The sequence below is a fragment of the Rhinocladiella mackenziei genome (assembly GCF_000835555.1).
Source record: "Rhinocladiella mackenziei CBS 650.93 unplaced genomic scaffold supercont1.2, whole genome shotgun sequence".
Lineage (NCBI taxonomy): Eukaryota > Fungi > Ascomycota > Eurotiomycetes > Chaetothyriales > Herpotrichiellaceae > Rhinocladiella > Rhinocladiella mackenziei.
The window spans coordinates 1,850,999-1,864,494 of record NW_013550603.1 but is presented as its reverse complement, the minus strand read 5'-3'; the positions used below and the strand labels follow the sequence as shown (position 1 = coordinate 1,864,494).

At 51.0% G+C, this 13,496-nt stretch overlaps 5 protein-coding genes across 5 annotated transcripts; 4 read left to right on the top strand and 1 right to left on the bottom strand.

Annotated features, from left to right (window-relative positions):
* Positions 1–591: 591 nt before the first annotated feature.
* Positions 592–3,955, top strand: Z518_02468 (uncharacterized protein; the record flags this gene model as incomplete). Its single annotated transcript, XM_013419496.1, has 3 exons — positions 592–1,225; positions 1,284–2,694; positions 2,755–3,955. The coding sequence occupies 3 exons, from the start codon at positions 592–594 to the stop codon at positions 3,953–3,955; spliced, it is 3,246 nt and encodes a 1,081-aa protein (XP_013274950.1).
* Positions 3,956–4,585: 630 nt separating this feature from the next.
* Z518_02467 (uncharacterized protein) lies at positions 4,586–6,576 on the bottom strand (the record flags this gene model as incomplete). The annotated part of the gene is made up of 5 exons (XM_013419495.1): positions 4,586–4,826; positions 4,933–5,466; positions 5,532–5,693; positions 5,751–6,427; positions 6,487–6,576. 5 exons carry the CDS (start codon positions 6,574–6,576, stop codon positions 4,586–4,588), a joined length of 1,704 nt encoding a protein of 567 aa, XP_013274949.1.
* Positions 6,577–8,790: 2,214 nt separating this feature from the next.
* Positions 8,791–9,408, top strand: Z518_02466 (uncharacterized protein; the record flags this gene model as incomplete). The annotated part of the gene is made up of 1 exon (XM_013419494.1): positions 8,791–9,408. The coding sequence occupies one exon, from the start codon at positions 8,791–8,793 to the stop codon at positions 9,406–9,408; it is 618 nt and encodes a 205-aa protein (XP_013274948.1).
* Positions 9,409–9,897: 489 nt separating this feature from the next.
* Z518_02465 (uncharacterized protein) lies at positions 9,898–10,348 on the top strand (the record flags this gene model as incomplete). The annotated part of the gene is made up of 2 exons (XM_013419493.1): positions 9,898–9,917; positions 10,033–10,348. The coding sequence occupies 2 exons, from the start codon at positions 9,898–9,900 to the stop codon at positions 10,346–10,348; spliced, it is 336 nt and encodes a 111-aa protein (XP_013274947.1).
* A 1,338-nt stretch (positions 10,349–11,686) lies between these two features.
* Positions 11,687–13,022, top strand: Z518_02464 (uncharacterized protein; the record flags this gene model as incomplete). Its single annotated transcript, XM_013419492.1, has 3 exons — positions 11,687–12,002; positions 12,055–12,179; positions 12,222–13,022. The coding sequence occupies 3 exons, from the start codon at positions 11,687–11,689 to the stop codon at positions 13,020–13,022; spliced, it is 1,242 nt and encodes a 413-aa protein (XP_013274946.1).
* Positions 13,023–13,496: the final 474 nt, after the last annotated feature.

Sequence of the window (13,496 nt, the reverse complement as noted above, 5' to 3'; positions counted from 1 at the left end):
TGCCGACGATATCAAATCCTCGTCAAGCTAGATTAGGCAAGGCAAGAAGAGCAACAATGAGAGTCTATTGGGTTATTCTGCGGGGACAAGTAGAATATACTACCTAACTGGTGCCCGGATGCGACTATGCCTCTCGAAGCACGGGCATCTGGGGTATCCTCAAACCCTTTGTCGGTAAAAGTCCAGTGTGAGCTCGGCAAGGACATGGTCGCATGCCCAGCTTGGCTTTTTCTCGGACTCCGGTAGCCGCGACAGAGCTTGGAGCAGGGGGAAATCCTGGTGGTGAGTGGTGGGAAGAGAGACGGACTGGTGAGGCTCCACTTTTCCCGCGCGACACGAAATGCAATGAGATGGAGGATTTCCCCATCTTTATCCCCAGATCACGTTCCATTTTCCGACCTCCCAACTCCATTCATGTTGCTCCTCACCAATGAGAAATGTCACGAGAGTCTCGTGTCGTCCTCCGAAGAAGGACCGTCATCCCTAAGTAGGTACCCGCTTCAAGAACGTCCTCATCAGCCAAAAGAGTTCTTCGTCCCTTTTTTCATCTCTTTATGTTTTGATAAGTCCTGTGTCGCTATAACGAACACCATGAGGTTAGAAGCCACCTCAAGTTCTGACCCAGTCGAACCAGTGGCAGCAAACGATAGCAGCAAGTCAGGTCAGCCCGACTACGCGAATGAAAAAATCTTTCAAAGAAACAGACTTCGGGCCAGAGCATATCATATTCCAGAGACGTCTATATCATTGAATGGACTGTGGGATTTCCACTATGCCGCAACTCCCGATCTCGCTCCTTCTTGGAACGAGATAAGAGGCAACCCCGAAGACGGCCATGACTCGTGGCAGCCCATAACAGTTCCAGGCCATTGGCAATTGCAAGGCTATGGCAGACCACAGTATACCAATGTCGTTTATCCTTTTCCTGTTTGTCCTCCACATGTACCGACCGACAATCCGACTGGAAGTTATGCCAGAAAATTCTCCGTTCCGAAAAACTGGAGTTCCGAGAGCCAAATACGCCTACGCTTTGATGGAGTGGACAGCGCCTTTCATCTCTGGGTTAATGGCGTCGAAGTGGGTTACTCTCAAGGTAGTCGGAACCCATCAGAGTTCGACATTTCCCCTGTCGTGAACCGCACAGGAGAAAATCAAGTTCTTGTCCGCGTTTATCAATGGTGCGATGGTTCGTACATCGAAGATCAGGATCAATGGTGGCTGTCCGGTATTCATCAACCCATCGGTTTGTACGTGTCGTGGTGCAGACTAACGGATGCGCCTAGGGATCTTTCGTGATGTTCACCTTTTGGCATTCCCAGAGAAGGCGCGCATCGATGACTTTTCCCTCCAGGCCGACCTGGACAGCGCATATACGGATGGAATCCTGCGTGTGCACCTTGACCTGGCTCTCCAGGAAGACTGTGCAGTCGAAATCACTCTTCGGTCTCCCGATCGAAGTTCCATCCTCATCGCCGATCGATCGCAGGTTGCCGTCCACGAATCTAGCTTGAAGAAGGAATTTGTTATCAAGGAACCCTCCCCATGGACGGCAGAAACACCAGTTCTTTACCAAGTCGAACTATGTCTTTTTTCTAGGGGAGTTTGCACTCAACGGATCCGGCATCAGATTGGATTTCGAAAGGTGGAAATCAAGAACGGTCTCTTGACTGTCAATGGAATACGCCTTCTCTTTCGCGGCGTCAACCGTCACGATCACCATCCGCGTTTCGGCCGTGCGGTCCCGGTAGAACATCTTCGACATGATTTGTTGCTCATGAAACGCCACAACATCAACGCTGTTCGTTGCTCACACTACCCATCCAATCCCGCGCTGTACGAAATTTGCGACCAAATAGGGTTATGGGTTCTGGACGAAGCGGATCTTGAATGCCACGGCTTCTATGATGCTGTGGCCAGGCCATTAAACATACCTGAGGAAATGGACTATGAACAACGAAAGGTGCTTACCTTTGCCAAAGCAGCTGCATTTACATCGGACAACCGGAGCTGGGAAGCGGCATATCTCGATAGGATGGTACAATTGGTGCAGCGAGACAAGAATTTCACGTCGGTCATCGTCTGGTCTCTGGGGAACGAGGCTTTCTATGGCTGTAATCACAAAGCCATGTACGACTACTCCAAGATGGCCGACCCGTCACGGCCTGTGCACTATGAAGGCGACATGGCGGCTCTCTCCGCAGACATGTACTCCTACATGTATCCATCTGTCAGGAAGTTGATTTCCCTAGCCGAGAACGAAGGGGTAGCACCTGATGGTTCATTCGACAAGCCGATTATTCTTTGCGAGTACGGACACGCCATGGGTAACGGACCAGGGCTTCTGGAAGATTATCAAGCGGCCTTCCGTGACCATGAAAGATTACAAGGGGGATTCGTCTGGGAATGGGCCAATCATGGCCTCTTGAAGCCCTCGGCTGAGGATAATGGAAAGTCGATATATGCATACGGAGGGGATTTTGGTGATCAACCCAACGACGGCACGTTCGTCATGGATGGTCTTTGCAACAGCGATCATACACCGACCCCGGGATTGGCCGAGCTCAAGAAGGTATTTGCCCCAATCAGGGCGTGGGTCGATGACAGTGGCGACGCAATTGTCATCGAAAACGGGTTTCACTTCAAGGGCCTGGACGACTATATAGCCCGTTTTGAGGTGGAGGCGTTTCAGGAGAGGTAGGTAAAACATTCTCTGGTTTGCCATGTTCGTCTCTTGCATACTGAAAACTACGACAGTCCCGAGTTGCTCGCCGCAGGGGAGCTTGAAATGGGTAACATCAAGCCTGGTCACATAGGCACCATTGCTCTGCCCCAGACCGCGCTTCAATATCGATCTTATGCCAGGTCCCAATGCTGGATTATAGTGACCTTTACTCTAAAAAATAGTTGTGCTTGGGCAGACGTGGGCCACGAGGTGGCCTGGTTCCAACATCAATTGAATGAGAAAACATCGCTCCCATTCCTCCGAAACCTCGACTTCAATCAGGTCGGCACGTCCCGGTTGACCATGAGCACTTGTCGTCAAAGTCTTACGGTCCATGGCGAAGACTTCTCCATCACATTCGACCAAAGCTACGGGCACATCTCGTCATGGGTTTCCAAGGGAGTCGAGCTTTTACACCACCCTCAGAGGTCTTCCCTCGAGTCGCCTTTCCAGCTTGGCTTTTGGCGCCCACCGACTGACAACGATGCTGCCTGGCAAACCGGGACGTGGAAACACTGGGGCCTGCATCGTCTGACCACGCAGAAGCGGAGTCTCGACATCCATCGTGCGAGCAATGGTGACATGCAGCTGAAGGCGGTGACGTACACCAGCCCACCCATGCTGGCCTGGGGTTTCCACGTTGAGACGATATACAGCGTTTCGGGCCATGACGGGGCCGTCTCGATTAAGACGCACATCAAACCTAAAGGGCCTTCTCCCAAGAATCTTCCCCGGGTGGGGTGGGACATACAACTCTCAAAGAAGGCAGGCTTCGACCACGCCATCTGGTTTGGTCTTGGACCTGGCGAATCCTACCGCGACAAGAAATCCGCGCAGAAAGTCGGCATCTACTGCGCCTCCCTCGACGACCTCCATACGCCCTACGAGGTTCCCCAGGAGAACGGAAACCGCATGGACACGCGGTGGGTCAAGATTCTCGACCAGCGAGCTCATGGCGTCAGAGCTACAATGAGGACGGGTGTCGATGCTACTGCCAGGAAAAGCTCGGCCGGTTCCCTCTTCCACTTCGCTGTGTCAAGGTACTCGGCGGCGGAGCTGGAGCGGGCACGGCATGCGCCTGAATTAGTCGAAGGGGATGCAGTTTATTTGCGTTTGGATGCCGATGTGTCTGGTGTGGGCACCGCGGCGTGTGGGCCGGGCATCAAGGATGAGGATCTCGTGAAATGTGAGGACTACGAGTTTGAGCTCTTGCTGGAGCCGGTTTCTACGTAGGGAGTTTGTGGGACCTAGTCCACGTGGAAAGTAATAGGGCTAGGACTGGTAGAAGGATAGAGTTAGAAGAATACTGACCGGATTTCGCAGACATCCTCGTCTGAATGATTACAGTGAGTGTTTTGTACGATGTCCAACCTGACCCAAGTCTAATGTGGCTTGATTCTAAAATTGACACACACTTTGATGATCTCTAGATACTGCTATATCGTAGAATCGCTGATTGTCAAACCCGTCCCTAAGCCACCTGGCTCAAACTTAATTGATCCTCCTCCTCCTCTTCTTTTTTCGCCGCCCACTCGGGACAATTCCCAATCTGCGACCAGGGCGGAATGCGGTAGTGCTATCGAAAAGTTATGCCGCGACCACTAAAAAGCTCAGCGGGATGGGGGATATCGGAGTCCGACGGCCTCGCCGTGTTTTACCCCCAAAGAGCTCGTGATATGGCAAGGGGAGTTTGGTTGTGTGATGACCTGCGTATGTGAAGGTCCTTCTCCCTTTTGTCCACCCAGCCCAACATCCATCCTTTTTGTCCTCTTGCATAGTTCAGACTAGTCATGCGAATTCAGCGCGACGACTCAGACCACAGGCATCGGGTCAGTTGCGTCAAAGAAAGTGCAGCTTGTAGCTTCAGCACTCTCGCCTCCCAATATCGCTCCTGCCAGCCTCATTTCTAATCAACTCGTCGGCAATCTCAATCCATTGAATTGCCTGCTGTACGCTCGGCGACGGGCTCTCGCCGGTGATGGTGATCCATCTCGTCAAGAGGCTTTTGAGGTGTTGTCCTAAAATTGTCGCCTCCGGGCGAATATGCGCTTTCACACCAGGCACCCGATAGCCTGCGAGGAGTATGAGCATAGCGGCGGCCATACTGATAACTGACAGTCAGTAGTGGGCCTGGCCTGGAGATTGAGAGAAGATGGGAAACCAAGCCTTGAGAGAATAAATGGCGACGAGGCAAGGAGATTTGAACTCACGACAAGGAACAAATCCAGGTATCCACGAAAACCGTGTGCAAAAAGCTCCGCAAGTTGAGAATGTGCTCGATACACGCGTCCAGACATTTCTTGCACAACTCACAGACGCTCTGGTCCACCCAGCGGGGGGCGGCTAGCATCCACATGAGATACGGACGGTAGATTACACTCCGGCACGTTAAGTATCTCTGACGGAGGAAGCCCGCCTGCTGATTGGGTGATGGGGAGGTGTCTAGCGTGAATTGGAACGCCGGCGGGAGGAGCTCCCGCCATTCTTCGAGCTGATGATCGAGCTCCGCCACCATGTTCGGGAAGCGGTGGTCGTCGAGGGAGGCGCCGGTGTCTTTGCTGTACAGTAAGTGGTGTACTCGGTTCAGGAGCCGACGGATGGACAGGCAGGCGAGGAAATAGAGGGCAGAGCGCTCTTCATCGATGGTGTTGGCGTGCGTGTGGCACTGTGCGGGGAGGGGTACTGAGGATTCCATGTCGGAGATGCCAGAAAGGGGCAGGGCGGACAGCTCGGCGAGGTAGTCGCTGAAATGGGACAGTCGGTGGTTAGCATACCGGAATGAGAAGGGGATGCAAAGAGGCTTCCGCACCTTTCCAAAATGAAGCAGGACCAGAACACGCGGCGGATACATTCTCGATCGTCGGACGTCGCGCCTATCGGCTCGTAGGATAAGAGAACCCGGCATTTTGTAGCAGCCATGTTGACAAAGGACCACGCTTGTAAGGGCCTTTGCGAGAATGCGTAGTAAAATCTGAGAAGCATTTTGCATCAGCTACGGTCCCTCGATGGGAAAAGTGGAGAACCTCACGCGGTGAATAGTAGGCACTGCAGAGCGGATCGACTGACTTCTTGGTAAGCGACGTGCATCCTGTTCATGACACAGTTGAAGTACATATCACCCATCATCTTCCTCTCCGGTGGTAGATTTGGACGTGCCACTTCTCCATCGTGATCCAAGGCCGATGCGGTTGACTGACAGGCACATCCAAGAGCCATCAGGAGAAGAGCAAGACATGAGTCACAATCGTTGCCGAGATCGCCGGTTGAAATTTTCTCGCGGAGCGGATCCAGAACGCTGATGGCCATGGTCGGGTACCAGAAGTTGATGTTCTGTTGGAATGTTTGAATGATGCTGTCGATATCGCTGGCGCTGGCGAAGGGCAACATGGGGAGCTGCCAACTGGCCCCTAGCGGCGTCCGGGCTTGCTCCAGGTTGAAAATCGAAACTGATGTTCGGGGGCGGAGGGCGGCGTAGGCGTCGAAATGAGGCCATTCGAGGATGGATTCTGCCGTTGACGTATGCAAGCGAGAGATGCTTGCGTTTTGCACATTGTGTAGCCAGTTATGAAGAGGAAATTCGAGATTGCCGCGAAGGCCGCCGCCCCCGGAGGTCATCGAGTAAGGGCCCATCGGGGATGCAACCTCTCCGATCTCTCCGATCCCCCCGTTGGGGGGCCGGCAGGTAGAAAATTGGCCAGGTCCGTTCTGTCGCTTGTTAGGCAGTTTTCGTAGAAGGAAAAGGCATTTTGAAGCCTATGGCTTACTATTTTGGAGTCCATCTGTTTCAGAAATCTCTCCATACGGAGGACGGAGGCCAGGATGAGATCACTCTTTCCTTTTGATATGGCTTCCATGGCGTATGTACATTCCAGGTTGGACGATTTGCAGGTGGAGCATGATGGGGTTCGCCCGTCACATCTGGACAGCCTGAGATTATAATCAAGCACTCGGCACAGAGACTGGACTCATACCGTGTCTTTCTGGTCCTGCAACGATCACACTGAAATCACGTTAGAGTGACTCTCTTTACCAAGGAGACGACCCACCGCATGAGCAGTCCTTCTTCTTTTTCGTCGATTGTCGCTTGGGGTTTCTAGGTCGACCGACGGGTCCGAAGAGTGAGTTTGGGATGCATCCTCTGCCATTGTGGGAGAGTCCACGCCTGAAGACAATGCGGACAGCCTTGATGAGAGCCTTCACCAGTAAAACTCTTTCTCGTGCATTGAAGAACTAGACGATATCTGTCTTTGGAAGATCCTGCCAGAATCTGAATTTGAATGGCTACCTGGCAGGTTTAACCGGCTTTTCAGGCTCCTTCCGTAGCTGCACTACGGTGCTCTCACATTCATGTATGCTCCTTGAGATGAATGGAAAACTCAAGGAAGGATTACCATGAGGCATTTGATACCAACATGGACGCTGTTCTAGTGTCTATTTTGGCCGTAACATTACATTTAAACGACATTCCAGATTTCTTGGAACTTCGGCCCACTTTACCGTTCTAGCGGGTGAACGTCGCCGCTCTAACTTACCCCTAGTCCCATCCAGCCTTGAACACTCGACGCACCCAAAGCCCCGCACGCCCCTAACAGCGTTCCATCACATGCATGGAGAGACCACACACACTCAACGATCTTTGAGAAGAATCAATCTACAAGAGAGCCATGCCGTCGCCGTGCTCGTTGTCTGTTGTTGGAGACGTAAATAGAAGGGACATACTGTTGAACAAGTTGCTAAGTGCCCCGTTATTGGAAGGGGGCTATTATTCCTGTTCGGGATATAGGGGTAGGAACAGGAGTAGAAAAGGAGCCAGCCAAACGTGTATATATGCTGGTAGGACCAGTGTCAAACAGACAGAGCACTCAACACACTCGACAACAATCAATGTATACCACTGAATTTTTGACAGAAGATGTCGCACAAGCGAAGCGTGGCTGAGTACATCGGGTCAGGTTCACATGCCGGGAATCCACGTCCTTGAAGATGTGTTACTTAATCTGTCCCCTGTGATTTTACGGAGAACTGGTCCTATTTCAAAGGGGTCCAGGGGACCGTCAGACTATATAGTTTTCGAGACGACATCCCATTATCCACAAATAGGATCATTGATCCGAACTGTGACAACATCACTCATCGTAGATGAGTAGCTGACTGATTCAGTGGAAGTTCAAACTGGGGTCATGGGATTTTGTTCACAATGTCCCCTTGGACTCGCATCGTTAGCCCAGCCGAGCGGGCTAGAGACAGTAGATGTCGATCTAATCGGCGTAGATCTCCTTCATCCCCGGCTTCCACAGGCATGGCGCTACCGGGGTTTGAGATTCTGGCTGTCTGTTTTGGAGGCGGAAACAGGTGTCAGCTGCTGCTCTTTGGGGAACTGGGAGATAACTAGGACTGACAAGCACTCAGAATTCTCCACATGATGATGTTGGTACGTCCTTTCACATTCTTTGGAACTCTCTTTGAGGTCATATCGTCTGTAGGAATGGTCCTCTTGGATTCTCGGCGGCACGATGAGATGACAGGAGATGCTGAGGCTTCTTGAACAGTGGTTCCGCTAGGTCCGTAACGTAGTTAAATGCGAGAAGGACATCGATCCTGGAGTATTTCCAGTACAGATTTTGCCCATGTTTAGTCGAAGTAACTCTGTTTTGGGCTTGTCGAGATGAAGATCAGTTTCCTCAAAAGGAGCCCATTTGTACATATAAGGACTTGTCAGATCAGACAAGAGGGACTGGAGTCCCGAATACAGTGGTCCGTTTCTGAATGGGCGTATGGTGGACCATGAGGAAACATGGACTTAGGAGGAGAGGTCTTCTAGGCACCAAGCCGTTGGTCAATGACAACGGAAGTGGACGACAGGGGACATCAAGGATCACAAGACACCTATGACGTATGGCATTGTCATGCAGATTACGGACCAGGCCACTGCCGTGTGTTGGGGTCATGGAAGGATGACCTTTGCCGAATATGCAAGGGGTGGGGGAAGAAGAATTGGCTTAAGGGTGCCCAATCAGCCAGTCCTTTCTGCTTGAGTTACTATCGATGATAGTAGCACAGTCCCCAAGATGGTGCTCTCACTCATCACCCTGGCGGCCACAGTGCCATTGCTCGCAACATCGACAATGCAGTTATCAGATCAAGCAAACAACACTTCCAGCCGAGGCGAAACAGAGATCAAGACACAAAAATGCAACTTTTCTGTTAGGGCGTCGAGGAGGATGAGCCCGAAAAGAAGGCAAGAGCTCGCGGACAGGGTGCTAGTCCTCAGAGACGGCCGGCTTGTTCTTGACCATAAGCTATACGGGGATTACCATCCGTTTACTGCATACTTCCTACCGTATCCTGAAAAGTCATACGATGGACTTGTTACGACCGTCAATGACGAAAACTTCCTAAACTGGGTGTATATCGAATCATCAACACATCGTGTCAAACACGGCATCCGCGCAGAAGCAGAACCCCAACTGACCGGACCTATGGGACTAGTTTTCTCCAGAGATGGCGAGAAACGCCTGTCCTTTGAAGGATGGGAAGGGTTTGTGGTCGTGGAAGAAGAACCTGGTCAATGGGCATTATACTTTGACAGGGACGATAACGGTCTAGGAGACAAAGCTCATGGCAAACCTGTCATTGAGGTGGAGCTGATTCGCCTGGATCACAAAGAGAAGGCCGGCCGCACATAGGCCAGATTGAAGAGAACGGGAGGGAAAGTGCTGGGGATATGAAGGCTTGAACCTCGAATCTAGATCTGGATGTGGCGATCTCCCGTCTAGATGTTTCACCGGGAGCAGCCTTGAACCGGGAACACTATTGAATTCGAGTGCAGTGGAGCTGAAATTCTTGTAAGTGGGGCTGGAACATTACTCTTCAACAAGAGGTACCCCATGGATTGACGTAAATTTAACGTCAAAAAAGTGGGAGGTCCTGCATGACCGAGACCCATGGGACAATAGTTGAGGTCAAATGACATCAAACTTTGTCATGCAGGTGGTACTAGCCGACTTGCGAAACCGGTCGTGTTCTATGCCAGAATAGCAAAATACCTCCCCCCCTCTCTCCTTCCCGGGACCGATATTGAAACCTCACACAAGCGAAAGAGAATAAAAGGGATAGGTTGTTTTAAAAATAATTCTATCCTACGTGCACATATTGCGTGAGCAGTTTCAATGATCATGGCAGATCATCAGGATAAGTATGTCCCTTTCTGTGACAGAGCCTATTTAAAACCATGTCCCCTTTCTCTTATTTTGCTTTGCCAACTCTGCGCTGCATGACGATGTATTTGCATCATCGCTTACTGGTTCCAGGCAATCCGATAGTGGCTTCTCTGACACCGCTCCTGGTGGTCGCCAAAACAATCAAGCCGCCGAAAGCGACAACGAGGATGTCCACAACAAACCAGTTGACAGAGCGCCGCAAAGAACAATGCCGACAAATTCCCAGCTGCTTCAACAGATTCGTAATCCCAGCGATCGAGGTAATGGACGACCAGTCCGTGGCCTGACGAAACAGGAAGTGGAGGAAGTCTCTGGCAGCCTCAAGATCCATGTCAAGTTGAATCTCGAGGTCGACCTGCGCGTACAGGCATCATTGAATGGAGATCTGGTTGTCGGAATCTTGTGAACCTGTCTGGCTCGACTTTGTTGGTTCAAAGAGTCAAAGAAATTCTCTCAGCGAATGAGTCAGCATTACATGTTTCGTCCTCCAATAGACAATGTACCCAGGCTCCCAAAATAGCATCCGTAACTTCTGGTAGGGACCTGGAAGTTACCACAAGAACGGAGAGCCGAAGATACCGCAAGTTTCCAGAGAACACAATCGATCTGAGGGAAAGGGAAGAAATATGTCCATTGGAAAATTCTTCGATCGAATGAGGTCTCACCTATCCCGGGAGTTCATGTCTTCACGAACGAACCACTACTTTTCATGGAATCGCAATCTTGCAAACGGCTGTGTCCGCCATACCAGACTCGCGCATAGAAATTAAGATGAGGTGAGCGCGGACTCCTGTAATAGTAAACTGCTGTGAAAAGGATGCAAAGAGTCAGGGGCATTGGGCAGCACAAAAAGCCCAAGAATAGTACTATATTTTCGCGATGGGTCCCCGGCCTAGTTGCTCCAGTTGATATGGGGAACGCCGACATATTCAGAGATAAAACCCTGTTCGTTGATCCCCTTATGAAAAGACACGTATGTAAGATCCCCATGAGCTATCCCTATCCCCAGCTTGGGTTCTCCAACAATGAGATGCTTGGGTGCTGCTTTGCAGATCTGTTCACCACCTTCGTTGGAGCATTTTCAAATAGGGGCGTCGATCCCGATTTAGTTCATCATTGGCTTTCTTCGCAACTACTTTGATCGGCAGATGAATTCGCCAGTATGTAGGCTGAAGACAACGACACTCGCCAGGCACGAATGGAAGAGGTTGCGCAGGAGGAAATTACCAGCGAAGCTCGACGAACAAAATTCGCATTTTGCCAGAATGGAAAATGGTTTTTGCAGCTGTGCGCGGTACAGGCGTGAAAAAGTGTGTTGAAGACTAGCCTAATTTGTGAACAATCGCGGCCGTTTTTACAAGCGCCGTTCTTGGCGTCTTAGCCGGAATCACAAATGTCTGGCTCTACCGTAAGAAACCTCCTCCATCGTCTCTGATGTCGACGTCGACGTCTCCCTCATCCATTTTGGCACTACCGGCGCTCCTACTCTACTTCATATGACACAACTGGAACCATCCACCGTCGGCTACGCCTGCACCCGCCCTCCGCTGCCACCGCGTGCGAGCCCTGCGACCCTTGAACACAATCACGACTCATAGTATCGACCGTATCAATTACTTTTTCTGCCTTGCACCTTCGACCCCACCTGTAACCACACGCCCTGACGCGATTGTTACCCTGCTCCGATGTGACTCATCTATTTCTGCTCGTCCACTTCGGCCGTAAGGGTACAAAACAGTTTACAATGGCCCCTTCTTCAAAGAAGAGATCCAAAAAGGGATCTCCCAAAAGCCCCAAGGAAACAAGAAAGAGAATGACCAAGGCAACAGCCCCTGAAATCGACTTCAACAGTGAGGATTACAACATACGCTCACCAGAGCGCACCCAGCTCCTGACCCAAGTTAAGGAGGCGATCGGCGACGCTCCTGTCTCCTCTGCTTTCTGGGCTTGCTTTCAGCTCGCCGATATGAACCAATTGAACCAATTGCTGGTTATCGCCAAGGTGAATCCGGAGGTGGTTCTTGGGTATGATGAACCGTTGGTTCTCCTACCGTTAAAATGTGAGTTGCCAGAATTTTATAGTGTGACTATAGATATGCTCACTGTGAACAGGGAGCCAGAGATTTAAGGATTCAGGGTCAGAGGCAGTTTCGCAACGTTCGGGGGGTGCAAAGAAGCGCAAACTGAATGCTAACGGACAGTCATGGGTGCAGCGGTCAGCGATTCAGGCGGACAAGGTAAGTGAATATTTTCCAGCATACTCCCGTCTAACAATACAGTGCAAAGAGCGAGATGATTACAAATGCGTCCTGACGAATCAGCTATTACCTCGGGAAGCCCATATATTCCCCTACAGTATGCTCAATTCACCGCTACAAGGCAGCCGAAGCCAAACCTCCAAGATGATCCCTGATTTTTGGAAGTTGTTACATCTCTTCTGGGACAAGGATCGGATCAAGAAATGGAAAGAGACGATCTTTCAAGATTCTCAGAATCCTAATACTGGTATCGACCGATGCTTCAATCTCATCTCCCTTGATGCCAGCGTTCATGTGAAGTGGACCAAGGGATTGTTCGCGCTGAAGCCGTTGAGACTTTCAAGCGATCGCAAAGAGCTTACCGTTCAATTCTTCTGGCAGGTTCCTAGCAACTATGACATGGCAAGCCGGATCGATTTGCTTACGGAACCCACATCATCGGAAGGCTTGGAAGTCGTCGCAAACGGACATTGGTTGACTCGCTTTGAAGATGATGGCTCCCTGCGCGCTATTCGTTCCGGAGAGCTGGTTACTCTCACTACCAAAGACCCCGAAAATTTGCCGTTACCGAGCGTGGAACTCTTCGAGATGCAATGGGTCCTCCAACGTCTTGTGGGGATGTCAGGGGCTGCGGGATGGCCAATCCTGGACTTGGATGACGAAAATGTTGATGACGATGGCTGGTTTGTTCCGGACCTTACCCCTAATCTGGACAACTCTTTGAAAAGAGTCTGCGAATGGGTTACTACCAGGGATGCTGCAGATGTCAGGCCGGAAATTTCAACGGCAACACCATGTCCTTCTGTGATCCCGTGTCAGTGAATGGACCCGATTGGCAAGCTGAAGAGGGTGGTTGCGTTGGCGGATATGAGAAGTATATCTCGTCATAGCCATGCAAATTATGTTCTCGAAGATGTTTCGTCATCGCATCGGCTTGTTTCGCCGGCAACCCATTAACACCTTCGTATTGGTGTGCCCCGATTGGCCAGACATTCGACAAACCCAGGGCCAAAGTGAGAGTGAACATGTTCTCTAGCTAGAGTTAAGACTCAAAGGTTGAACGGTATTGAGGTACGACTAGGTCATATTTTTAGCGGATGCCGGTTCGATCAACATGTGAGCATTGGGTGGTTGCTAGTTTTTCTGATCGTTGAAGATACCGCTGATGTTGGTCGTCACGAAGCCGGTCGTTTTCGTCGAGTTGTAGTGAGCTTCGGCCCATACCGCGTCGATGATGCAAGCCTGGATATCCCATGCGGTGTAAGCAGTGGCGCCGTATTATGTCGTGATCCGGTC